The sequence below is a fragment of the Mastigoproctus giganteus genome, chromosome 4 (genome assembly GCF_048544385.1).
Source record: "Mastigoproctus giganteus isolate SK-2022 chromosome 4, ASM4854438v1, whole genome shotgun sequence".
NCBI lineage: Eukaryota > Metazoa > Arthropoda > Arachnida > Uropygi > Thelyphonidae > Mastigoproctus > Mastigoproctus giganteus.
Genome location: NC_143578.1, coordinates 48,075,825 through 48,101,971, shown reverse-complemented (window position 1 = coordinate 48,101,971; position 26,147 = coordinate 48,075,825). Strand labels below are relative to the sequence as shown.

Below are 26,147 nucleotides of genomic sequence, written 5' to 3'. Positions count from 1 at the left end.
TTTGATTCTTCTAATACCCTGTGACAAAATTATATTTTTGTGGATCCTTATGGAGATATTTGAATGCCAATTGGTTAGGTCAATGGATTTAAATCCAAATGCATTACGCTTGTTGCAAACATAGATATCTATTTTCTTATTTTTTACTTGTATGTTTATGTCGAGGTATGTGGCTATTTTAGTACTATGTTTATTAGTAGCTACTATTTCTAGTTCCTGCGGGTAATAGTTGCAAATTTCGGTGAGAAAGTTAGGATAATTGAATACAATTAAATCGTCAATGTATCTGTACATAGTTATTTCCTTATTAATTTTTATTTCAAAGTAATGTAGGTAAAGATTGGCAACCAGGCAAGAACTACACGCGCACATAGCAATACCAGTATGTTGCCTATATATATATTGGTACCATTGTAGATATAGCATATTGAAAATGCAAAGATTTATTAAGTCATTCCAATATTGTTGCATGCAAGGCAATATATTATTATATTCTGTGTAATAGTTACTAAACACATATTTTAAACTGTTGTGTGGAATGCTGGTAAACAGATTTTTGAAGTCATAAGTATTGATATGTTCAATCGCATGATTATTGTTGTTTAAATATTCTAAAATGGGGCTATTGTTGAGAATAATTCTAGAATTGTCTATATTTTTAAAAATAATACTTAGTAGTTCTAGTTTTTTACTATTCCTACAGGAAGTGATAAATCTAAAACTAGTGGGTGATTTATGGAATTTCGGTATACAATATATATATGGAAAATTGGTGATAGGGTTAATTAATTTTAACTTTTTTTGCATAGCCAGTAATTTTTTTATAATGGTACTATGGTTAATGGCCTCCAATTTGTAGATAGAACTATATAACTATAATTAAAAAGGCTGCACCTAAGTATATAAAACCATTGTGAATGTTAATGAGAGCATCATTGGACTTTGATGAGAAGATCCTCTTGGACTGGATAAGTGCTAATATCTCCCCATCCACGAATGTGATGCTAAAGAGGAGTTAGGTAACTATAGGCCAGTGAGTTTGACTTCTGTGGTGGGGAAGATCATGGAGTCTGTGGTTAGAGATGCAAGTTAGGACCATCTTGACAAGAATGGCATCTTGAATAGATATCAACATGGGTTTTTTTAAGGGGAGCCCATGCCTGATCAGTCTGGAATTATTATGATGTAATCATTAAATAGTTGGATGCAAGTAACAATTTTGACATTATTTACCTAGACTTTAGCAAAGCTTTTGAACTGTCCCTCATGGAAGGTCAGTATATAAATTAGAACAAAATGAGACTATTGGTTAGATCCTATGCTTGATCTTGGGCTGGTTAAAAGATAGGCAAGAAAATTGTCATAAATGGTCAGTCTTCAGAGGGGACCAGTATAATAAGTGAGGTTCCATGGTATTCGGTCTTGGGTCCTCTCCTATTTTTAATTTTCATAAATGGTAGTAATGAGGGTATTCAACAGAAGCTGCCAAAGTTGGCTGATGATTTAAAGATCAATTGTTGTTATTTGGTTTTTAGGAGCATTAGCAACTAAGGCCGTATTGCTCCGGGATATGCGGTGGTCATTCCCTGACCTTTCCGCATCCTCCGTATTTGGTGGTGACAGGCTCGAACCCCGGTCTAATCAAGAAGCATGTGCTACGCACTGCTGCTCCTTCCCACCTGGCTACGGAGGCGCCTCTTGAAGATCAGAAGGATGGTTAATAGCTCAAGCCATTTTGAGGCCATTCTGCCTCAAAAAGACTTGGATCAGTTGAATACATTATTCAAAAAATGACAACTAAGTTTAATGCTTATTCTTTTTAATCATTTACATTGATATATTTAAATTTTTACATTTAAATTTGAACATCAGTAAATATCAGGCTGCAACCATGCTTTTAAGATGTTAAATGTTGATTTTGTTTTTGTATGTTAGGTATTCTTCCAGAGAATTTTGTTCCTTATTTGGACTACAAGAAGAAACAGCAGCAGTGGCAATGGATTGGAGCAGGCCGAGATTCAGAAGATCAGCTTATTTCTCTTTGTCAGCATTGGTTAGAAAATAAGGATGATGTTTCTTTAGATGTATTGGAAACCTGTCAGGGTTCACCACCTCCACCTAGAATGTAAGCAGCATTGTGAAATTTTTTACTATTGGTTTTTGTTTATTGAAAGGATTATGGACAGTCCATACTTTAAGGATCCATATGTGACATAAAATTTATACAGGATTTTCACAAATGAAGTGAATGGTGGAGTTTTGTAAGTGCATTTGGGGGGAAAAAAGTAAAAAAAAAAAACAAAAAAACCCAGGTTTTTACTGTACATTATACTTTTGTTTATTATGGTATAGTTTAGGGCTAAAGCCTCAGGTTATGTAAATAGTTTAATGTACAAGTTAGTGCATTTGCATCGTTTCTGTATATAGCCAACTACATAAGTAGTTATAAATCGTACGTTGGCATTCGAGGTGAGCGGACGCGCTTAGACAGGGCTCCTCAGTTAAGTGGTTTACTTTTGGATAGTGCTTTTAAATATTTGATTTATTTAGATATTGTTGGATTATTTTGTTATAGGTTTTCCTGTAACTGTTTGATTTTAATAATATTATAGATATAATTTTTTAAAGTTACTTTCATTGATATTTATATAATTTTATAATGGTAGTTACGAGATCTGCCTTAAACACGTCACAGGGTATCGTGACTCACACGGAAATAGCAGATGGCGATTTACGGGTGAGTCATGATTTAATCCGTTGTGGAACCTGTGGTATGTTTTCCAGGGTCGACCTGGTGACTAATCCTACCTCACCTGGGGATTCTTTTCTTTGTGATCGATGTAAGGAGTGCACCGATCTTAAATTACAATTTGGTGCACTGATGGAACAATTTGAGTCCCTGAAAAAACGAGTGCTTGCCCTAGAAAATAATGTATCTGGGAGCTCGTCAGAGACTCACATTTCGAGCAATCTACCAAGTGATGCACACCCGATTCGAGCCTCAAAACAGAAAAACCAAGTGCAAACTACTCTGGTTAAAAAGGACATTGTTTTATTAGGAGACTCCATTGTCAGGGAAACGGGGAATATTTTTTGTAATAAAGATAGGTGGAGCAGAACCAGGGTATGTCTGCCGGGAGCAACTATTGATGATGTCACCAACAGATTGTCAGATTTTAAAGGGGGTAAAGAAAATATTATTATTCATGTGGGGACAAACGATATTAAACGTACACGATCTGACGATTTGTTGGGAAAATACAGGACCATGCTGAGGAAATGTCGCGAGCTAGGCCATAATGTCTATGTGTCTGCAATTCTGCCCAGACACGATAGGAGGGATTATGTGTTAAGAGCCTTGAAGATTAACTCAAGACTTGAAGGAATCTGCAAGGATTTAGGGGGTAAATTTCTATCAGCATGGCCCACACTTGTAGGTAGAAGGAATTTGTTTTGTAGAGAAGGGATACACTTCAACAAAGGTGGTGCAAAAGTTTTTGCCAGTATTATTGAGGATACCTTAAAGGTTCAGGGAAACTGCTAGTTAGGGGGGATGTGGGTAATACTGACACGCATTTATCTGATAATATTGGTCAATGTAACTCTTGCACATACCTTAAGAGTTCTTATCTGTTACCCCAACTGGACGTATTATCTAGATGTTCTGGGGCAAAGACGTTTCAAGTGAGCGGGTAGCTAATGCCAGGGAAGAGAGCCTAAAAAACTTCAAGGGTTGTGTTAGGGTCGTTAAATATACAAGAATAGTAAATCTTAATTGTTTATACAGTAACGTTAGAAGTGTCGTCAATAAAATGAGCGAATTCGAACTGCTGGTTAAAACAAGTAACGCGGACATAATAGGGCTTACAGAGACGTGGTGCCACCCGGAAATTGGGGATGATGAGTTTCAGTACGGCTTGTATAATGTATTTAGGAAGGATAGAGTAGATAGAAGGGGTGGTGGGGTAATGCTTCTTATCAGAAGCAGCCTGAGTGCGACGATAGCTTTCCCGGATTCAGACATTTCACATGCTAGTATAGAGTCTGTTATGGTGTGAGATAGTTGGAAACAAAGGTATAATGCGAGTAGGAGTAATCTACAGACCAGGTGATTGTGAAGATTATGACAAAAGCCTCTACATGCAAATGGAATGGGCAAGTAAGCGTCAATGCCTTATTATGGGTGATTTAAATTTGCCTCTAACTGATTGGAGTAAATGGGAAGGAAACTCGACATGGGGAACAAAATTTTTAAATCAACTAGATGACTGTTATTTGTATCAAGATGTCAGGGAAAGTACTAGAGAAAAGAATATCCTAGACCTCATCATCACACATGAATCAGATGACATAACAGGGCTGACAGTAGAGGAACCAGTAGCAGGAAGTGATCACGGAGTTCTACGGTGGATGATGACGGAGAGGTAGCAGAAGTAAAAGGCAAAGGAATGGGTTTTAATTTCAGAAAAGGAAATTACGATGTCTTAAGGTGCTACATGGCCTCTATTAACTGGGTAGATATCGCGCTGAGAATGAATACAATTGAACTGTGGTACGCTTTTAAAACATTAATCACAGATGCCTTGAATGCGTATATACCATTAAAAAAAATACTCCATGAGAAGGGTTCCAAGTTGGATGAATAGTGAAGTTGCCACATTACTTGAGCAGAAAAAGGTGGCATGGAAAGGTTACAGAGCAATAAAAAGTACTGAAGCCTATAACAGCTACAAGGTGATCTGTAATAGAGCCACAGAAAAGGTTCGACAGGCAAAGGCAGTTTCTGAGAAATCACTAGCAAACAGAGCAAAGAGGGGTGATAAAGAATTCTTCACATATATAAATGCCAAGAAAAGCAGGACAAACCAGATCGGACCTTTACGTAAGGGAAAGGGGATAGTAATAAATACACCAGCTGCCGTTGCAGATGAACTCAACAGTTATTTTGCATCGATATTTACAAATGAAAAGCTTTTGTGGCAATGGGAAATTGTGGGAGCGAAGTTAAAAAATATGTAATTAATGATATTGAAATTTCGCAAGATTATTTAATGAAAAAACTATCGAGCCTACAGACCAGTAAGGCTCCTGGAGTTGATAGAATATACCCTATAATCTTAAGAGAGGCAGCAAGCGAGTGCATTGAACCATTGAGGCTAATTATGCGAGCATCACTAGACTCTGGGGAGATTCCCTTGGATTGGAAAAGTGCAAATGTATCTCCCATACATAAGGGTGGCTCTAAAAGTGAAGTTGGAAATTATCGACCTGTCAGTCTGACTTCAGTAGTAGGGAAAATCATGGAGGCAATGATCAAGGGTGGAATTCAGGATCATTTGGATCGAATTGAAATTCTCAAGGATACTCAGCATGGTTTTGTAAAGGGAAAATCATGTTTAACAAATCTGGTTCGCTATTTCGAAAGGGTCACTCACGAGCTGGATTTAGGGAATAATTTCGACATTGTTTATTTAGATTTCAGCAAAGCTTTTGACTCAGTCCCACATGAGCGGTTGCTTTATAAGCTGGAACAGGTTGGAATCACTGGGAAAATCCTTAGATGGATAGAAGGATGGCTTCAGGGCAGGAGGCAGAGGGTTGTGATAAATGGCTATTCCTCAGATTGGGTTGATGTAAGAAGTGGGGTTCCCCAAGGATCAGTATTAGGACCACTGTTGTTTTTAATTTTCATAAACGACATTGATGAAGGGATAGAGGGCGTGATGTCTAAATTTGCAGATGACGTTAAAATTGGTAGAGTAGTTAATGATCACTGTCAAGCTGAGCTTCTTCAGAGAGACCTAGATAGACTTCAAGAATGGTCAGAAAAATGGCAGCTGTGCTTTAATCCAACAAAGTGTAAGGTATTACACCTGGGAAACAGTAATCCCAAAAAACGTATTCACTTGGTGGAGTTCAACTAAACCCAGTACTGCAGGAAAGGGACTTGGGTGTTACGATACGGTCAGACATGAAATTCTCTGAGCATTGTAAACAGGTTGCAAGGAAGGCCCATGGTGTCTTATCGATGATCTATCGAACTTTTGCAAGTAGAGATAGGGACGTGATAATCCCATTATATAAGGCTTATATTAGACCACACTTGGAATACTGTGTTCAAGTATGGAGACCGCACCTAAAGAAAGACATCGAGCTTCTTGAAAGGGTGCAAAGAAGGGTAACTCGCCTGGTGAGATCGGCAAAAGGGCGTCCTTATGAAGAAAGACTTCGAATATGTGGGTTGCAGAGTTTGGAAACTAGACACCTTAGAGGAGATTTGATTGAGGTGTTTAAGGCTCTGAGAGGCATCAGTAAAATGAATGAGGACAAAATTTTCAAGATTATAAATGATGCTAGAACTAGGGGACATAAATTCAAGTTACGGGGGGAAATGTTTAGATTGGACTGCAGGAAGTTTTATTTTAGCCAGCGAGTTATAAATTACTGGAATAAGTTGCCTTCATGGGTGGTAGAGGCCGACAGTTTGGGGAAATTCAAAGGTCATCTGGATAGTACTTTCGGGTAAGGGAAGCGCATAGGATGATAGGTTTAATTTCCTTTTTATTTATATTTTATTTTATTTATATATTTTTTTATTTATTTATTAATTATTATTATTTAGTTATTTATTTTATTTATTTATTTATTTTTTGTTTTTATCATTGTTTTGTTCGGATTTTTTTTTTTTTTTTTTTTTTTTGGCTGGTGCAGCATAAGCCACAGGCTTTCTTGCACCATGCGGCCGTTACTAATACTAAATTAGCATCATCTCATATTATGATACTTTCACAGTATATCTCATATTGTGAAGGTATTCACAATATGAGATATACTTAATGATGCTAATTTATAACTACTTATGTAGTTGGCTATGTACAGAAATGATGCAAATACACTAACTTGTACTTTTGTTTATTTTATTTATCTCAAAATATTTTTGTAATGATATTACAAAATCATTTTGAGATGAATTTGGCCATTTGGCATTTGGGCCATTAACAGCATAAAACATATCACATGAAACTCAATTTCTATATATACCTGATCAATAATCACAGGAATAATTCTTTCATTTTCTCTAGTAATGGCTTCTTCTAAGTGAACTATGTTGCCAATCTTTATTCGTGTGGCCTCGTAGGAAGTTACGAGTGGTGTGAGATCAGGACTCCTGGGACTATGCAAGGGCTATTTTTCTGATTCACTGATTAGGGAATCTGCTATGGAAAGCCTTGTACACAGTTTTAGTGAACTGGGGATGCTCCATTGTTTTGAAAGAGAATGTGGAATTGATCCTCGCTCTCCATGTCATTGGTCTGCAGGAGAAAAACGGTTTTAGCACATCCAGGTAGATGTTGCTGTTGCCATCTGTTGTGTTTTGTGAAGAGAAATGGCTCCATGATGCGATTCCAGATCCATAACCGATCCACTAAGATCCACTTCATTGTGTAGGAGATCTTTCTGGTACTCTTCTAAATTGTCAGTGGACAGAAATCAGAATGCACACAGCCTTTTTCTTAATTGGTATTATCACAATACAACCATACAGAAAGAAGAAATACTGCTAACAAAACTATATGAGTATTTAAATAAACAGAAATACAAAGTAGAGAACTTTTTTGAGTTGGCAGATGAAATAACAAAAGTATAACATATAATAAGTATCTTTTTTTTTTTTTTTTTTTTCAAATCCACTTTCAAGCTCCACCATTAATTTGTAAATAGCTGAAGATTATTCACAAAAAAATTTATTTTAAGGAAATCTGTTAAGGTTCACTACTCTGTTTACTAAAATAGTATTTGAAAATGTGATATTTATAAACTATAACATGAACCAAATTCTGAAACAGAAAATTGGGTAAAGTGCATATTATATCTCAAATGTAACACATTTCAGGCATATCTAAATTTTATTTCTTTTTTAGTCATTATTTATAATTGCTTTTTATTAAATTAATTTTTTTCAGCATTATAAATACAGTAAACCCTCGATTTAACGCACTAATAGGAGAGAAGGGGGTGTCCGTTAATGCTGAAAGTCTGTAAATCTAATGTAGGGGGGCATTTTTATTGTTCTTAATGTAAAAAAAAGCTTTAATACAATAAATATACAGTACTGTACAATATAAAATTATGTTGCAATTTGGCCTTTGATTTACAGATATCAGAAACAGTTTGTTTTTTTATGCTGTAAATTTCACAAACACATGCTACTGAGATGCCTTGTTCTAATTTCTCAATTAGCTCTAATTTCTGTGCCACATTTAAGTTCACATGCTTTCTTTTAACTCCTCTATCACTTGATGCCATTTTAAATTGTAAGGATTGCAAAATTATTTAATAAATAAAGTCACAATTCAGAAATCACAGAAACACGTTATATACAACCTGACCACACGATAGCTTGAGGCAGACTGAGACCGAAACAAAGGGAGTTGGTAGACCTGAGTGTCTGAGTCACGTTCAGCTTGCAAGTCACTGCCTGCTCTTATCTGTTATCTGGGAAAACAGCTATTTGAACATGTTTTCAGAAAGAATAAAAAACAATTTCCTGAATTTTATTATAAAAATAAAAGTGGGTAATTATCAAAACAATAATGGAAATAGGCAATTATTAATTTTTAATTAATAATAACACTGAAGTTTTGTATAACCTAAAAAAAATAATATGGTCGATATTAATATGTACATTACTGTATTGTTATTTGTCTGGTCTGTTATATCGGGGTCTGTTAAATCGAGGGTTTACTGTAGATGTATTTATAAACTTTAATAAAAATCCATTGAATATATTCTATTTTTCTGATTTTAATAAAATTAAAAAAGGATCACTAATTATTCCAAAAGAACAAAATATGAAATTTCATGATAGTCCATTGAGAGCCAAGGTGGACAAAGAATGGTGTCAAATGGGTCAAACCACTTCCTGCCAGCAGAACTATAAAGGATTACGCAAGGTAGATGTTTGTAGTGAGCGAAGGATGCAATGCATTGTGCAGCTCAATAGCAGGTCACTGTGTCATAATAGCAGGACATTGACATCACATACAATATGGGGAATGCAAGAACAATATCCCAAATGACGTTGCACCGCACACTCAGACGTATGAGGTTCCACAGCAGCCAACCTGATAGACACCCTCTCATCACTGCTGATAATTGTTGATGGCAAATGCTGTGGTGTCAACATTATCACACCTGTGCAAATTATATAATTTTTAATAATGGAAAAGGCAAAGTATGAAATAAATAGATTCTTTGCTGATACTGCTCTTTTGTGCCAACTGGTAGTGGACCATATTGGGCTGGATACCAAGTAGCAACCACATCACAGTTTTTGCAATTAATGCTCTGCATGCTGTAACTAATTTTAGCTAGCCACTTCATTTGCCATCAAGAACAGTGAATCTTTTTTGCCAGAATGGTAGATGTCTTTCTTTCAATGCAAACAAAGATTTTAGTTGATTGCTTTTCTTATTTTTCACTTGAATTTTGTAGCTATTCATATTAAAATTATACTTTTATTTAGGACTTGTTATTACTGTTTTTCTTTCTAATATTATAGTTTAGGGTAAGTTGGGGTCAAAGGGATAGATTGATGCCCTCCCACGCTACCATCGTAGTTTCTTAAGAGTTATCTATGGTGTATCTACACCGATATTATATAGATATTAAACTCTTACCTTTAATGTATTGTGCCTTGTTGCATTTAGTTATTTTTAAGTATGTTTAATGTAAATTTATTTAGAGCACAGGGCAAGAGTTTTATTGATTCTTTCATACATAAATAAGTTAATGCATTTTCTTTTTTACTCTAGTTTTCTTAATAAAAGGCTGAAATTTTTTTAAAATTCTGTCTAAGTTGATTACACGTTGAAAGTTCTTTGTTAATGAAAAACTATTTAATACTTTAATGTAATATGCTAGACAATATTAACATTCTGGGGTCACTATTCTAGGGTTACTGATTGGACTGTCCATCCAACAACTGAAGAAGAAAAACTTTTGTACAGAGAGCAGGTAATTCTTTGCACTTATTTTTTGTAGTACCAAATTATCTGAAATAAATCAGTTGAATAGGCAAATTCGAGTATTCAGCATACCTCAAACTTAAAATGATGACTAAAGCCATTTGCAGAAATTCAATGATAATAATAATAACCTTTATTTGTAAATATTTTAAAATACTAAATGCACAAATGTATAACAAGTTATATAATATATTAGTAGTGGCAAATGATGCATGGAAGCAAGTTTATACAGCATCAGCCAAAAAGAAATAAAAAGAAACTTCCCACACATCATTTGTACATCTCCTGCAATAATTGGTCTAATCCTTCCTTATACAAAGTATTCACTTCCATTATAGGCACACTATAGCCATAGCAGCTAATGTGCCAATAAACAACCATACCAAACTCTTCTACAATACTGTTTGGCAGTTTGTTCCAGCAATCACTTACTGTTTAGCTGAAAACAAGTTTTTGCACGCCTGTCATGCAGCCATTGTTTTTCACTTTAAATTTATGTCCCCCTTGCGTGTGTTGTCCGAGAAGAGTAAGAATGCCACTAGCATTTAGTTTACATGATTACTTAATTTTTAAGCATTGCAGTTCACAGAACTGAAGCCTCCCTTGTAAGAGTACCCTTTTGTGTCTCACTAATCTTGCTGCTCTTCTCTACACCCATTCATAGAGATCTAAAACCTTTCTAAAAATCCTTCCTGAAATGTATATTTCAGGTATATTAAAAATTTTTTTATAAAATAATTTTTTGTAATTACTTCTATTTAATTATTTAATATCGTATTCTAATTGGTCCTTGAGGTTGTCACAGACATTCTCTCAGATATGCCAGACAAGCTATTCTTGCTACCTGGGAGTCTAAAACGCTGATGGAACTGATATTCGGGTGACACTTAAGCCAAGTGGACCCAATTTCGGCGAAGTCCGGACGGTCTATGACAGCAAAATCCTCTGCTTGCACCTTCACGATGGTGGGACTGTTAGTAATCCTGGGTATAACCTCCATGCACAAGTACATGGTGGGTGACCACCCAGGTGTGAACCAACGTAAGCAGGGGTCGAGGTGTGGCGCCCACACCACATGGAGGAACGCCGCCCCTCTATGTTACCAGGCAGTACTAGGTGGTAGATGACTCTCATCAACCGGTGAAATACCACCACTTTGCTTATTGGAGGCTTGAAGTGGTGGAACCCATGTTTAGTCTCTAGAGCTAAGTTCCGGCCAACCCTTCCCTATCTCTTCCATCATGCAGTATGATTGATGATTTTTGAGGTTATGATGAATGTCGTGGCGAGATCCAATATTCCTTACATTTCGAGGGTACAGCTCTAAAACGGTGTTCGCAGGCCGGCCACTAGATAGTACACCGGACCAAACCTATTGGTAACTCTCTAGGAGGCTTCCGGATCAGCTAGTGTATAATCTTGCTACCTCTACTCTGCCAGATAGTGACTGGAGGGAGTCCGAGTAGTGTGTATGCGGGGAGCATTGTCGAGGCCACGTTATGTCAAGGATCTGGGTATATTCTTACCACATGTACGCCATATCCAAAAATTTCATTACTTCATACAGCATGTCCCACCCACTTTTTCTTACTATTGAATACACCATGAATTGTCAAAATAATAGAGCAAGCTTATCTGCGAAAAGATCTAAACCTCCCAAGGACTTCCTAATTCATTTCACAAATATACGTGGTCTCAATTCCAATCTCAACGATGTCCATTTCCACTTGCAGTCTTCCAAACCCCATGTACTTTTTCTGACAGAATCTCAGTTATCAGTTGATTCAACTACTGCTCATCTCAGATGTCCAAATTATTTGCTGTATGATTCCTTTCGCCTCAAAGGTGGTACTTGTGCATATGGCCGTTCTGATATTCCCTGTCAGAGACTTGGCAATTTGGAATCTCCTCTCTTTGATCTTCTCTGGCTTAAAATCTCTCTACCTCATTGTGTCAAATTCATCTGTTGTCTCTACCGTTCTCCCAACTCCACTAATCACTTGGAGCTCTTTGACTTCCTCTCTTTGCAACTTGACTTTCTCCAGTCCAACTTTCCTAACAGTGAGGTAATTTTCCTTGGTGATTTTAACGTTCACAACTCCAGCTGGCTTCCGTTTTCTAGTTACACCGACCCAGCAGGTCGAGATGCTGAGGCTTTTGCAATTACTAATGACCTAGCACAGATTGTTCATTTACCTACAAGAATACCGGACAATCCTAATCATACAGCCAATACGCTTGATCTTTTTCTCACAAACAACCCTTCTAAGTACAAGGTCGAAGTGAGAGGTCCTTTAGGCACTTCAGATCACAACTTGGTGATTGTCTCTTCTCCAATGGAACCTCTATCTCATGGCTATTCCCAACCTCGTATTGTTTGGCATTACAAGAATGCAAAATGGGATGACCTGCGAGACTTCTTTTCTTCTTTTCCTTGGTCTGATTACTGTTTCAAAACTGTTTCAACGTTTGCTCAGAGCGTGTCAGTGAAATTATTCTTGCAGGAATGGAATCCTTTATCCCACACTCCACTTTAAAATCTCGTCCTTTATCTAAACCTTGGTTCTCCAACAAATGTGCTAAGGCTGTCCAAGAGAAGAATGTTGCATATCGTAACTGGCTTGTTTCTAATTCTTCAGTTTCATTTTCTGCCTACACCAAAGCTCGCAACAATTGTAAAGCAGTTATTAATCAGTCCAAACTAGAGTTTGAACAGGCTAAGAGTAGAAAACTTGCTTCTTGCCCTAATGGTAGCCGAGCATTCTAGTCTCTTGCCAAAGCTATTGGCCACAACTTTTGCCCATCTCTGCTCCCACCTCTGTCCAAACCAGATGGTTCTGTTGTCACTTCAGCCAAGGGTAAAGCTGACCTGTTAGTATCCCATTTTTCTTCCAGCTCATGTATTAATGATCTTGGTAAAACACCTCCCACCATTCCTAACACGCTCCATTCAATGCCTTCTGTGGTCTTCCGTCAAAAGGATATCAGAAGGATTTTGATGAATCTTGATGCTAATAAAGCTCCAGGTCCTGATGGTATTTCTCCACTTGTTCTCAAAACCTGTGCTCCTGAACTTACTCCTATTCTTTGCCGCCTTTTTTCACTTTCTTATTCCAAAGGTGTTTTTCCTTCTGCTTGGAAATTTGCTCATATCCAGCCAGTTCCTAAAAAGGGTGACAAATCCCTCCCATCCAATTATCGTCCCATTGCAATTACTTGTACTCTTTCTAAAGTAATGGAGAAATCAATTAACCGGCAACTCTTAAACTACCTAGAAACCTTCCGTTTGATCAACGATCGCCAGTATGGATTCCGTCAGTGTCGATCCACTGGTGATATTCTGGCTTATGTTACCCATTTATGGACTAATTCAATGGAAAGGTTCGGTGAAACACAAGTAGTTGCTCTTGACATCTCAAAGGCTTTCGATCGTGTTTGGCATAAAGGTCTTCTAAACAAGCTTCCATCTTATGGTTTGCCAACTGTTTTTAGTAATTGGTTATCCAGTTTTCTCTCTGATCGCTCACTGAGGGTGATGGTAGATGGCTCTCTGTCTTCTAACTTCTCCACTAATGCCGGTGTCCCCCAAGGTTCAGTTCTTTCCCCCACTCTTTTCCTTTTGTATATCAATGACCTTCTTCCATTGACTGGAAATCCTATCCATAGTTTTGCCGATGATAGCACATTGCATTCAACTTTCCATTTTGAGAAACCTTGTCCTGCTCAATCAGCTTCAAGTTCTCGAAAATCTGCTGCCAATTCCTTAAATGCCGATCTTCAGGTAATTCTCCAGTGGGGTTAAGACAACTTAGTTGATTTCAACCCTTCTAAAACTCAGTCTTGTCTTATATCTCGCAAAAAGGATTCTTCTGCTCCTATGCTTATCTTTAGTGACACTCCGATTTCTAGGCAAAATGATATATCTCTTTTGGGGATTACCCTGACTTCTAATCTCTCTTGGCACAAGCACATTACAAATATTGCTTCCTCTGCATCTAAAAAACTTGGTTTTCTCTTTCGCTCTCGGCGTTACTTTTCTTCCAAACAGCTGCTCACTCTGTATAAATCGCAAATCCGCCCTGCCATGGAATATTGTTCCCACATCTGGGGTGGTGCCCCCAAAACCTCTCTCAGGCTTCTTGATTCCATTCAGAAGAGGGCAGTTAGGTTAATTAATGATTCATCTCTAACAGAGTCTCTCCACTCGCTTTCTCATAGACGTACTGTTTCTGCTGCATGCCTCTTCTACAGATACTTCCATGGGCACTGTTCTTCTGAATTGGCTTCTATAATTCCCGCTCTCTCTTTCAAAACAGTCCGAACACGTGCCGCCACCAGCCAACATCCATTTACTGTCCAGCTTCAAACCCACAGAACCAACTTTTCATCTTCCTCATTTATTCATTCAACTGCCGTTTTCTGGAACAACCTTCCTTCATACGTATTTCCTGAAAATTACAATCTACAGAAGTTCAAGTCCAATGTCAACAAATATCTTCTTTCGTCTTTTCAACCTCCAACCCAAGCACGGTACTAAGTACTATAGGTTCCAATACCTCTCATGTTTGGGGTTCTCATAAAAAAAAAAAAAAAAAAAAAAAAAAAAAATTAAAAAAATGCATGCTTACACTGCTTTACAATTTTTTTTTTTTTTTTTTTTCAAATTAAGCTGGAAACAAGTAATCTTTCTTACATAATACTTAATTAATTCCAGTAATTACAACTCAGTGTTTCTGCTGAATTGTCTTATCAGTCTTCATCTGGGATGTCTAAAGTAAGGAATTGAATTAAAAACAGAGAACATCACAGTTAATGATTAGGGCTGAAAGTGAACTCAGATAATAATATGGGAGCATTGGGCTTAGTGAAATGTTGATGTACACACACATACACAAGTTAGTAGTCATGAAAGGCAATGTGTTAATGTTACGGTACTAGTAACACTAAGTATGGAGAACAAAGGGCGAACGGAACCAAAATCGCTATCATGGTGAATAAAGAAGAGTGCTAAGATAAAGAAGTAATAAAAAATAACTTAGTGCCATTTGTCCTGTGACCTCAGCACCTTTTTCGAGGGCCAGCCACCAAAATCAAAGGAGGAAACGGCAATAAGTGAGTAAAGCCTCTATTTCTTACATGAAATACATGCCTCACATGGTGTACATGAAAAGTAGGTAAAGTTAGATAAAATTAGATAAAGTTAAGGTTAGTTAAAGTTAGTTAAAAAAAAAAAATTTTAACTTTTAAAAAATAATATTTTAAATTAACATTAAAAAAATATGTATATATGTATTTTTTAACGTTAATATATGTATATATATATGTATGTGTGTTATGTTAATATATGTGTATGTATGTATATATATATATATATATATTTTTTTTTTTTTTTTAATTATACATGTATTTGAATAACGTTTAAAATAATTGGAAACTGAATCTTTCATAATAAAAATAAAAAGGTACAGCAAACATCAGAAAGCATATTCCTCTACATGATGCTTGAAATATAACCATAGAAATAAATTAGAATAGGAATTAAAAATAAAAATAATGCTAACAGCATGGCAGGACAAGAGCTAAAATAACCAAAATTAAACATAACGATAAGCCACAAGGAGGGAAGAGAGGGGTAACAAGAGTAAATATTGCAGCAGAAACTCTCTAAGATAATTTAGAACATCTAAATGTAAGGATAATAAAATAGATTAAATTTCAAAAGCCAATTAAATAAATTTAATGGCACCCCCTCTGACAGGCACCAGGTCCAAATTTATGTGAAATATCACTAACAGAGGTGTAAACCACTGCAATAAAATAAAACAAAAATAAACCAAAAATAGACTGACCATTACACCCCATCTCAACAGAGGACCACAAGGCCAATAATGGTCAGGGAATCGCTGAATTTCGATCGCTAGACAAAGCAATCGAAATGTGGCGATTTGTCTAGGACGGGCAAAGGTCCAAATTTCACATAAATTTGGACCTGGTGCCTGTCAGAGGGGGCGACATTAAATTTATTTAATTGGCTTTTGAAATTTAATCTATTTTATTATCCTTACATTTAGATGTTCTAAATTATCTTAGAGAGTTTCTGCTGCAATATTTACTCTTGTTACCCCTCTCTTCCCTCCCTGTGGTTTATCATTATGTTTAATTTTGATTATTTTCACTCTTGTCTTGCCATGCTGCTGGCATTATTTTTATTTTTAATTCCTATTCTAATTTATTTCTATGGTTATGTTTTTTTTAATATATATATATATATATATAAAAATATATTAATGTAGTTAAAAGAAATGGAATTAAAATGAAAGGCATGTGTAATCTATAGCCATCATTAGTATTATTATTATATGGGTATTAGATTTAATTATAAACATACATACAAGTTGTGATCAAAAAGTTTGGAGACTAATATTCCATCTCGAAATTGCAGCATTATAGTGAGTTGCAAGTTTTAACATGTTCCACAACTCACCTAGACATAGTAGTGCATGAATCACCTATTTATATGCAGCCAGTCTGAATTAACATGCATTGAATAGAAAGTGTTGTATGTTTTGCCACATTTTAAAATGAGTGATTTTGCCAAGCAGCAAATTTGCACCAAATTTGTTTAAAATTAGGAAAATGTGACAAAACCTCACAAAATCTTCAAAACAGTGTTTGAAGAAGATGCTATGTGTCAGTCAAAGATGTGGTTTATCAGTGGTTTACAAAGTTTAAAGAGGTTCTTGTGTCTATCAAAGGTCTGTCCTCCTCCAGCTCCTCTTCAACTTCAGAATCCAGTGATCCAGTTGCTTTTGTTCATGGTGTGATTAAGATTAATCAATGTTCAACTATCTGCAAAGCTGCTAGTGAAATTGGAATTTCTTACGGAGCATGTCAATGAATTTTAATGCAAGTTTAGGAGTGCAACATTTTTCAGCCAGATTTTTCCTTGCATCCTTACTGATGATCATAGAGAGCAGTGAGCTTTTCGTGGCAGGTTCTTTGTCAACATGTTGCTGTTGACTTGTGCATTGTTTCTTCCATCATTACTGTTACAAAATGTGGGTGTATGGCTGTGAACTAGAAACAAAGGCCTGGTCCCTCTCAATGGAAGACTCCATCTTATCCAAGGTCCAGAAAAAAGCAATGTGAAGATCCCACACTTTTCATATGTATTGACTCAAAGGGCATTGTTCATTATGCATTTGTTCTTTGTGATCAAATAGTGAACCTGGAATACTACAAAACAGCACTCAGTGCTTTCCATTGAGAAATTTTTGCAGGTGGGGGACTACTCCATCACTGTGGCCTGTGCCGTGTTCACTGAATTTAGCTCCTTTTAATTTTTTTTTTTTTTTTTGTCTGTTTTCTCGTCTTAAAGGTTTTAAATTTAAATTACTGAGAAATTATTGAGAACATGACAAGAGCTATTAGCAATACCAAATAAAGTGTATCAGAAATACTTTCAGAAGTTAACCATTGGAATCAGTGCGTATTGTCTCAAAGCAACTACTTCGGAGATCGAATGGCTACAAGCCTCTTTATTTCTTAATTATTAATTCTGTCCCTACATGATCTACACCTCATACATAAAGGTATTCAATATGCTTCTCTTGTTTGAGATGTCACTGAACACTATCATGTTCCTTGTATGCAGTGCCATATCTTCTGTAATATGTTTATTATTATTATTAATCATATAGTGAAAGGAAGCCACAGGCTTTTGCTGCCCTAGCCAATTAAAATAAAATAAATAAAAAATAAATGATAAAAATATTCTCTATTCTTTTCCAAGCTGTCTGCTTCAACCATACACACAAATTACTTATTCCAGTAATTAAAAACTTGCTAGCTGAAAAGACAGCTTCCAACAATCTAGTCTTAAACCTCTTTCCCTGTAATTTGAATTTATGAAACCTAGTTCTGGAATCATTTATAATAGTGAAAATTTGGCCTTCTTTCATATTACTATTCTCTCTGAGTCTTAGTGACTTCAGTCAGGTCCCCTCTAAGATGCCTGGTTGTTGAGCTCTGTAACCCACATACTCAAAATCTTTCTTACTGGGGCTACTTTTTTGCAGATCTTACCAAGCAAGTTGTCCTCTTTAAGACCATTTCAAGAATCTTGATGTCATGTCTTTTAGGTGCAGTCATACTTGGATACAGTATTCTAAGTGCACTTTTGCAATTGCCTTAGTGGAATTATGCTCTCCTTGTCTCTACAAGCATGTAGAGATAAGGAGATCATAAGGAGAGCATGTATGTTTCATAAATAATCATTATGTTTTCTTGCCATCTCTTTACACTGCTCAGTGAACTTCTTGTCACAACCAAAATGACAACTGCATTTTGATCATGTTACTTTGAGGACATTAGGCCTTTACTTGTCCAAAATACTGCCTATGGAAAACAGCTTATTATTCCATCAAAATATTGTTATTTTTGGCATTGCTTCTTTGTTGAATCTTTCATTGAAATACATATGCACATGTTCATTGATTTGTCATGTAGGTTCCTGTAGGCCCAGGTGCTGACTACTACCCATTCTTCAAAACCATATGAATTGACATTTGCCATTTGCAACATACAAATATGAATAGATTTAAATAAAGAAAAAAAAATTATGAGATAACAAGCTATTTTGATCACCCTGTCAACCTGTAGTAATTACAGGTACTTTTAGAATGTCTGTGTACTCTATTTATCAGCTTCTAATGTTTGATCCAAACAGCAGCAAACTTTACTTATGCATACAAGTTTTTCTGTTAGCTTGTGCACAGAAAGAAGTGACTTTATTTAAAAAAAAAAGTGCAATATGATGGGATGGGGCATATATGTATTCATCAGTTATAAAAATTGAATGATTTACTATCCAACACAAAACACACAGGCATGTTAGTTCTCATAGGTTGTTAAATTTTATAATTCAAGTGAATTTAGGGCAAAAGCCTTGTTGCTACAAGAACCATAGAACATTGCTATGCCACCACAATATGAGATCAGAATTCCATAGAAAACGTTGTTTTGCTCATAGCTACATACAAATGGGCTAGTGCCTTACCGTACAATAATATTAATGAGCACTTATGGTAAAAAAAGTTGGGCGGCTGATTTAAATGGTAATTAATAATTATTATTGAATAATGATGGCCATAAGTAAAGGTAGGAATAATAAAAGTGCAGAAATTTGTAAGATAATTGATACAAGTCAATATAATTTAAATTATAAGTTCATTGTGGTTATGATTCAGTAGTTATGGTTTATAGTATGAACCTTATGAATAAAACATGCTAATTCTGAAATATGAAAAAATAGCTTGTGCAGCCGAAAGTAGTATGCAGTGAAGGAGGGTGTAGGGCTTTATAAGGATAACAGAACAATGTGCAGATGCTTGTTTGCATTTTTATATAAATTACTCTTGACCTTGAAGCACAATTTCAGTTAAGCTCACCAAGGATAAGTGCAAGAACTCAACTATGTCTTGACTTTTAACCACGAGTGTATATATTCTAATATGGATAATATATACATCTGTAGCAGTCATTGAAATATGACTGCCCACTCACCTTATAATATATTGTGCCTCACCACACTTTTAATAGCTTGAACACACTATGGCATGGATGTTCTAGGATTACAAAACACATACACAGATATGGCCATGCTGCCTGCAGGTGGATCCAAATATCAAAAAAAAAAAACATTTACAAGACCATGACATGATTGCAATCAACCTTCACTGTTTGAATCGTGGATATTGCATCCATTGCCTCATGCTGGTTTCATCACACATGGTGTGTACCATCAGCATAGTGTAAGAGGAAATGTGATTTGCCAGCATAGTTTTTCCTAGTCATTGGTTCGGATTACAACATTCTTTCCTCCATGCAAATAGCAGTTGTCAGTGATGCAATGTTGGCTAGGGAGTGTTGACTTGGATGAGGATTGTCACAGCCAAGCCAATGGAGGATATGTTACTTCATCGTTCTGCAGGAATTTGATCTGGATCTGAGGTTAATGTTCCCATGTCACAGGTCTATTGGCTCACACAATTTTTCTCCACATTCTTTGTACTGGTTAGTTGCCTTGTCCTCAATTTATCTGTCTGTGTATACTTTCACAATAACAGCTCCTCTGGAAGAGCTCACCACTTATCAAATACAGAAGATGTGGAAAGGTCAGGGAATGACCACTGCATATCCCCGGAGGAATATGGCCTTAGTTGCTAATGCTCCTAAAAACCAAATAACAACAACAACAACAACAGTTTATCACTTGTGCTGTGCTTTTTCAGAAGGATGAAGGGACACACACCCTCCTGGCATCAGCAGTCATCCCTCTTTCAAGCTTTAGCAAATCATTCCTATGGCTGCTACAGTTATCAGTTCACAAATGATGAATACTGCCATCAATGGCACAGTTCATTTTCCGGAGGGCACTATCATTCTCCACTTGTCATTGGGAGGACATGGTCACATATTAAATTATACAAAAGACTAATAAAAGCATGAGACTTTTGAAGGCCCTTTATTTATTTTATTAAAAGTAAAATACAGTACTAATACGATAATCATCATAGGCAATTATGGGATTAGGATTAAAATTTATTTTGTGACATTTTGCTTTTGCATAATCCTGCACTGGAAATATATACTTATTTTTTATAAATTTTAATCTTTTTTTTTTGTCTTATTGCAATCTAGGAATGCATTAGGTATCAGAAACCACACAAAGCATTTACATTTCGAGTTCATGGTTATGAATCAGTTGTGGGACCTGTAAAAGGAGTGTATGGTAAAGAAAGTGGTGTAAATAAAGCAAGGGAACATTCTCTTCTTGTTTCTGACCGACCTCCTTTTGTGACAATTCTTTCTTTGGGTTAGTATTTACTTTTTATCTTCTGAGTTTCATTTTCAAGTATTAAGTTTTTAAATCAGTTGTATTATAATTATAATTGTCATATAAGTAATTACAGGAAAGCCTTGCTTAACATTGTAAATACATTTTAAGAAAACAGAATTAACTAAAATGGATTTTCTTATAGACATGCTGTTATAACTTTAAGTTACATTCTTGGACAACCAATTAGAAATATACTTTGTGCATAAATAAGACCAAAAAGGAGATAGGGAAGCTTTTATGTGTTCCCATCCACTTACACTCCTAAAAGGTTACAAGCCATATTTAAGTAAATAAATTATTAATTGTGTTAGAGAATATAATTACACTTGGTATTTCTATAATTATAATAACAATTTATTTAATTTAATGGTTTTCAGAAATTCTCTGGTGCAAATAGCACTATATATACACTGCCCTAACATGAATATCTGGGCATCTGCATATCTACAAATAACCTTTATTTACAGGAAAACTGATAATAAACTAATGTGTGCTGAAACCTTTATCCTTTATGACAGCCTCTAGTCTCTATCGAACATTGTCCACTAGTTTTTTTGTAAATATCCTTCAATATTTAATGCCATTCAGCCTTCAGAGTGGCAATCAGTTTATCTCTGCATTTGTGCAGTCTCTCTCACATTCACCAGATGATTTAATTTGTCTTAGAGGTTCTTTGTAGGTCAGGTCAGGGCTCTGGACTAGGCAGTCCAACTTTTTGATGTCCTCAGATCACTCTGTCACAACACATGCAATATGACATGGAAAGTTGTCCTGCTGATTCCAGTATGTAGGTAATGTAAGTAATGTGGCAGCACATTGAGGATGTTCTTTATTGTTGTTATTGGTTATTGTTCAGGATGCATAGATAGACCTAACCATTTGTCATTTTGTCCAAACCATGAGAAAGAGTCCCAGACAATTATGCTGCTTCTGCCAAATATCATTGTTCCAATACAGTCCAGCAGGTAACTTTCTCCAGGCATCCTATTCCAAAGCTTTTCATTGGACTGCAGCTCAAGAATAGTGAGCATTACACCAAACTAGACAGTATTAGGCATTAGGGTGATTAGTGGTTTGCGGACGGCTGCATGACCTTGGTAACCCATATCATGCAGAGTGCTGTGCACTGTACTGGTGCTGACATGTCCCATTTGTCTCACTGAGGTCCTCTGTGACAAAGTGATCTGCATTCAGAAAGAACAGTACTTTGCAGGGCTCTCCTGTCACGTTCTGCCAGCTTTGGTTTTACAGGTCATTTCATGACAGTTTCAGCACCAGTCCACATCCATTTGCAGATCACATTGTCACTCGTCATCCTAGGGACCTGGCGCCTCCGTAGCCAGGTGGGAAGGAGCAGCAGTGAGTAGCACACGCTTCTTGATTAGACCGGGGTTCGAGCCCGTCACCACCAAATACGGAGGATGCGGAAAGGTCAGGAATGACCACCGCATGTTCACGGAGCAATATGGCCTTAGTTGCTAATGCTCCTAAAAACCAAATAACAAACAAACAACCTAGGGACCTTCAGTGCTACTGGAAGACTGTTAACTCCATCAGTCATGACATCTTGCATTCACAATCGTACTATTGTCTCCTCAAAGGCCTATGAATATATTATATTTGGATCTGACATGTGTTGTTGGTAGGATATGACCAACTATCAACGGAGAGGTGTTTGGATATTAATAGTGGAGCAGTGTATATGTATAAGAGCGATGCTCACCTTTATTAATGTTATATGATAAGGATATCCTTACTCAGTTAAGTGTTTGATTAATGTAAAATTATTGTTGCATTAATACTTATTTGTTTACTTATAAGTTTTGTTTAGGCTGTTTCCGAATAGGCTAGAATTCATTGTTGTTCATATAATAATGAAGGTGTTTCTAATTTCCACTGCTACCAATGTGAGTTCTGCATGCTTCATGTGCACTGAGTCAGCAATAGAAAGAGAATTATAGAGTAGAATTTTTGAGGGGAGAAATAAAAAACTAGGTATGATATTCTAAAGGCTGCTTGCATCGAAGGCGGTGTTAAATTTTTGGGTTATAAATATTATAATTAGTAAGGAATCTTTGTTTAAAGGAAAGTATATTTGTGAAGTTCAGAAATCTAAGTTATAATGAGTTTTGCATGTAGTAAAGTTTTCCACTGATAAATACATGGTTATTATTCATGATGAGAAGTACACAAGATTCCAGGCTACCTAATAATGCTGAGTTATAACTGTTGAACATAGCAAGTCTCTCTTTCAAGGGGTTCTCTGATTTAAGGAGGCAAGAACCTTCCTTTTGCATAAATGTTTGCTGCTTTATGTTGGAATTTAAACATTTGAAAAGTTGCCATTCAAAGAAATGCTGGAACTAACCAAGAGTGATGGATATAACTCATATTTAATGCATATATTTAACCACTATCAAGAATCCACTACACATCAAAAGTGAATTGCACAAACACAGAATTTATTATTTTTAATTGTATGTGCTATTGTTGGTTATGAACTTTGTTTGCCTGAAAACTAAGACTTTGTCTAACATTCATGACCTGTATACCCTTGATCTGCATGTGTACAACTATAAATAAGTTTAACTTAGTTTCTGGTAGCCACCGTAGGTTAATCACTATCCATTATAATTATCTGTAAATGTTAAGATGAACACACCTTTTTTTTTTTATGCAGTTTTGATTTACAGTGCCCAGCTCATAAGTAAGTGTTCGCTTTTAGCTATGAATTCCAGACTTTTAAATGTGATTTCTCAACATTCCAAAAATTATGGCACATTGAATGGGGCTTTATCAAACATAAGTGGCAGTGAACATGTTAATCATTACAAGGAATATCCAAACTTTGGCAGTACTTTCTCATTAGAAAGTTTGATACTCTGAAGATAGAAGTTGTTTTTATAAGATATCAGATTAGAACATACTCTTATTCACAAATTCCAAAACTGTTAGGCACTATTATGAGATATCCTCAAAATATGTTCCTTCTGAACACTGTTACTTTGCAACAATTTAAAAATTGATCTTGAATATCTTGGTAACAAAAAAATGTACAGATCAGAAACTTTTATCAAAACGTATATCAGCATTTAGTTTTGAACTTCTGAGACTTATTTAGGTTTTTGTTGCAAGAGCCTTAACCTATAGAATATGGAAGAATATAAAACGTTTTATCTTTTTTAATTCCTATATATAGATAATTTAAAAAGTACATTTGTATGAACAAATGATTACAGAAGCTTATAATGAATCTATGAATGTTATGAAAACTAATGTACATTGCTATTAAAGTAAAAAAAAATTTTTTATCAGTTTTGACTTAGCATACATTAAAATTCTGAAATATTGTAATTAATGCTTCTGTCTAACACCGTTTTAGCAGGCATTGCTTTCACAGAGTGAAGTTGTAAGTAAAAAACTCAATAAATAATAATATTAGTTAAAATATTTTAATAAAAGAAAAATAATATAAATAAATATACAGTTTTTCACTAGCAACCAGTGCTTATTCTTCCTTTAAAAAATTAATACAAAGTGTTTATTCTCTTTTAAAAACTGGAAAGAAAGGAGAATAGATGCATTATGTAGGTACCACTGTACATATGCAAATTGAGTAAGATGGACTAGAACTAGAACAAAACTAACTAGGAACTGAACTAACTAGAACAAAAGATTTATTTAAAGATAAATGGATGGAAAAGATGATAAAACTGAAAGGAACTTACTTCACTTGGCAAAAAATCCTTTTGAGTGCACAAGAGGGTTTTTAAAACTGAATGGCCATGAAGCAAACTGGATGAAGAGGCAAGTGTGTTACAAATGAATGAATGATTATGGATTTAATGAGGTAAAGAGACTTTAGTTCCCCCTATGTAAATGAGGCTGAGCTCTAGTTTTCACAGGGAAGACCAGTGGTCTTTTACCTCCATAACTAAATTTTTTCACATATTTTATACTCTTTTCCATATTAACCAATCCATTCTTACTTCTAACTTACGGAGCAATAGATGTTAAACAAAAACAAAAAAAAAAAAAGATAGACTACTTTAGATTTAACAATTTCAAAAAATTTCTTTAATTTTAAAAGTATCTTTAATGATTATTCTTATCATTATTGCTAGAAGAGATTGGATGTTTGAGAGGCTTTAATTAATGAAGTTAAACCAGCCAAAAAAAGCGAGTCTTTCAACTTGCAAACAACTTGCAAAGAAAAAAAAAATTGCAGAATACTATAATACAAAAATAGCACAGGAATTTGAGTATGCAGTTTCTGCTGCTATACTCCTAATTTATTTTTGACCTGGGAAAGTGTTTTTTGATGCTCAGAATTCTCAATTTTTTTTTTTTTTTTTTTTTTTATTTCATATCTCTGTTTTTAGAAACTTAATTTACAGTAAAATGTTCAACATTATTCTTTTTTGGTTGGTTTAACTTCACTAAAAATATATTATGCAAAATAAGGTACAACAGTTCACCTTCATTTATTGTTTGATTTAATATATGAAAAGTTGTCTCCAAATGTCAAATGGGGAGTTTTAGTGTATTAAAGTTTATTCATTTAGTAGAATCCTAGTTATCTGAATCAATTGGACTAAGGGCCTTCCAGATAGTTTTTTTTTTTTTTTTTTTAATAAATTTTCAGTGCAATCAAAAGTTGATATTATACTTCTTGTATAATACCAACTACACTGGTATGCTGCATAAAACTTTCACTGTCAAAATGTGATAGCCTGGATGGGCTGCATTTTCATTCAACCACATTTGTTTAGTCATAAAATTTGACTAATACATAATCTTTTATTTGCAGTAATTTATGTAATGGCAGATTTTTAGCCTTTGTATTTTCATAGTGAAGGTTTTATGCAGCATATCAGTGTAGTTGGTATTATACAAGAAGTGACAACTCTTCTTTGCTTCATTCCCAATACATTATGAGTGTAAACATAATTAAATTAGTTTTGTTTCTTACAGTTAAATATTAAATGTGTAAATTTCTTTTAGTGAAAATATGGAAAAAAATAAAAGTGAAAAAATGTTCACTTAACTGAAATTTTAGTTAACTGGAATTCTATTGTTATTTATATTATTCCTGGAGCTCAAGAAGGGAATTTGCATTTGTAATGCCTTGGTAATGACAGGAATGACTTTTCTTTGAGATTACAGCAACATTAACCAAGAATGGAAATAATTTTTGAATGACATAACTTCAAAACTGT

At 35.3% G+C, this 26,147-nt stretch overlaps 1 protein-coding gene across 1 annotated transcript in view; it reads left to right on the top strand.

Annotated features, from left to right (window-relative positions):
- LOC150086699 (uncharacterized) overlaps positions 1-26,147 on the top strand; it is a 143,983-nt gene that overhangs the window by 80,241 nt on the left and 37,595 nt on the right. Inside the window, exons 13-15 of the mRNA XM_090372232.1 lie at positions 1,936-2,125; positions 9,957-10,017; positions 20,730-20,904. Coding sequence (XP_090228358.1) covers positions 1,936-2,125; positions 9,957-10,017; positions 20,730-20,904 — 426 coding nt within the window. The remainder of the gene's footprint in view (positions 1-1,935; positions 2,126-9,956; positions 10,018-20,729; positions 20,905-26,147) is intronic.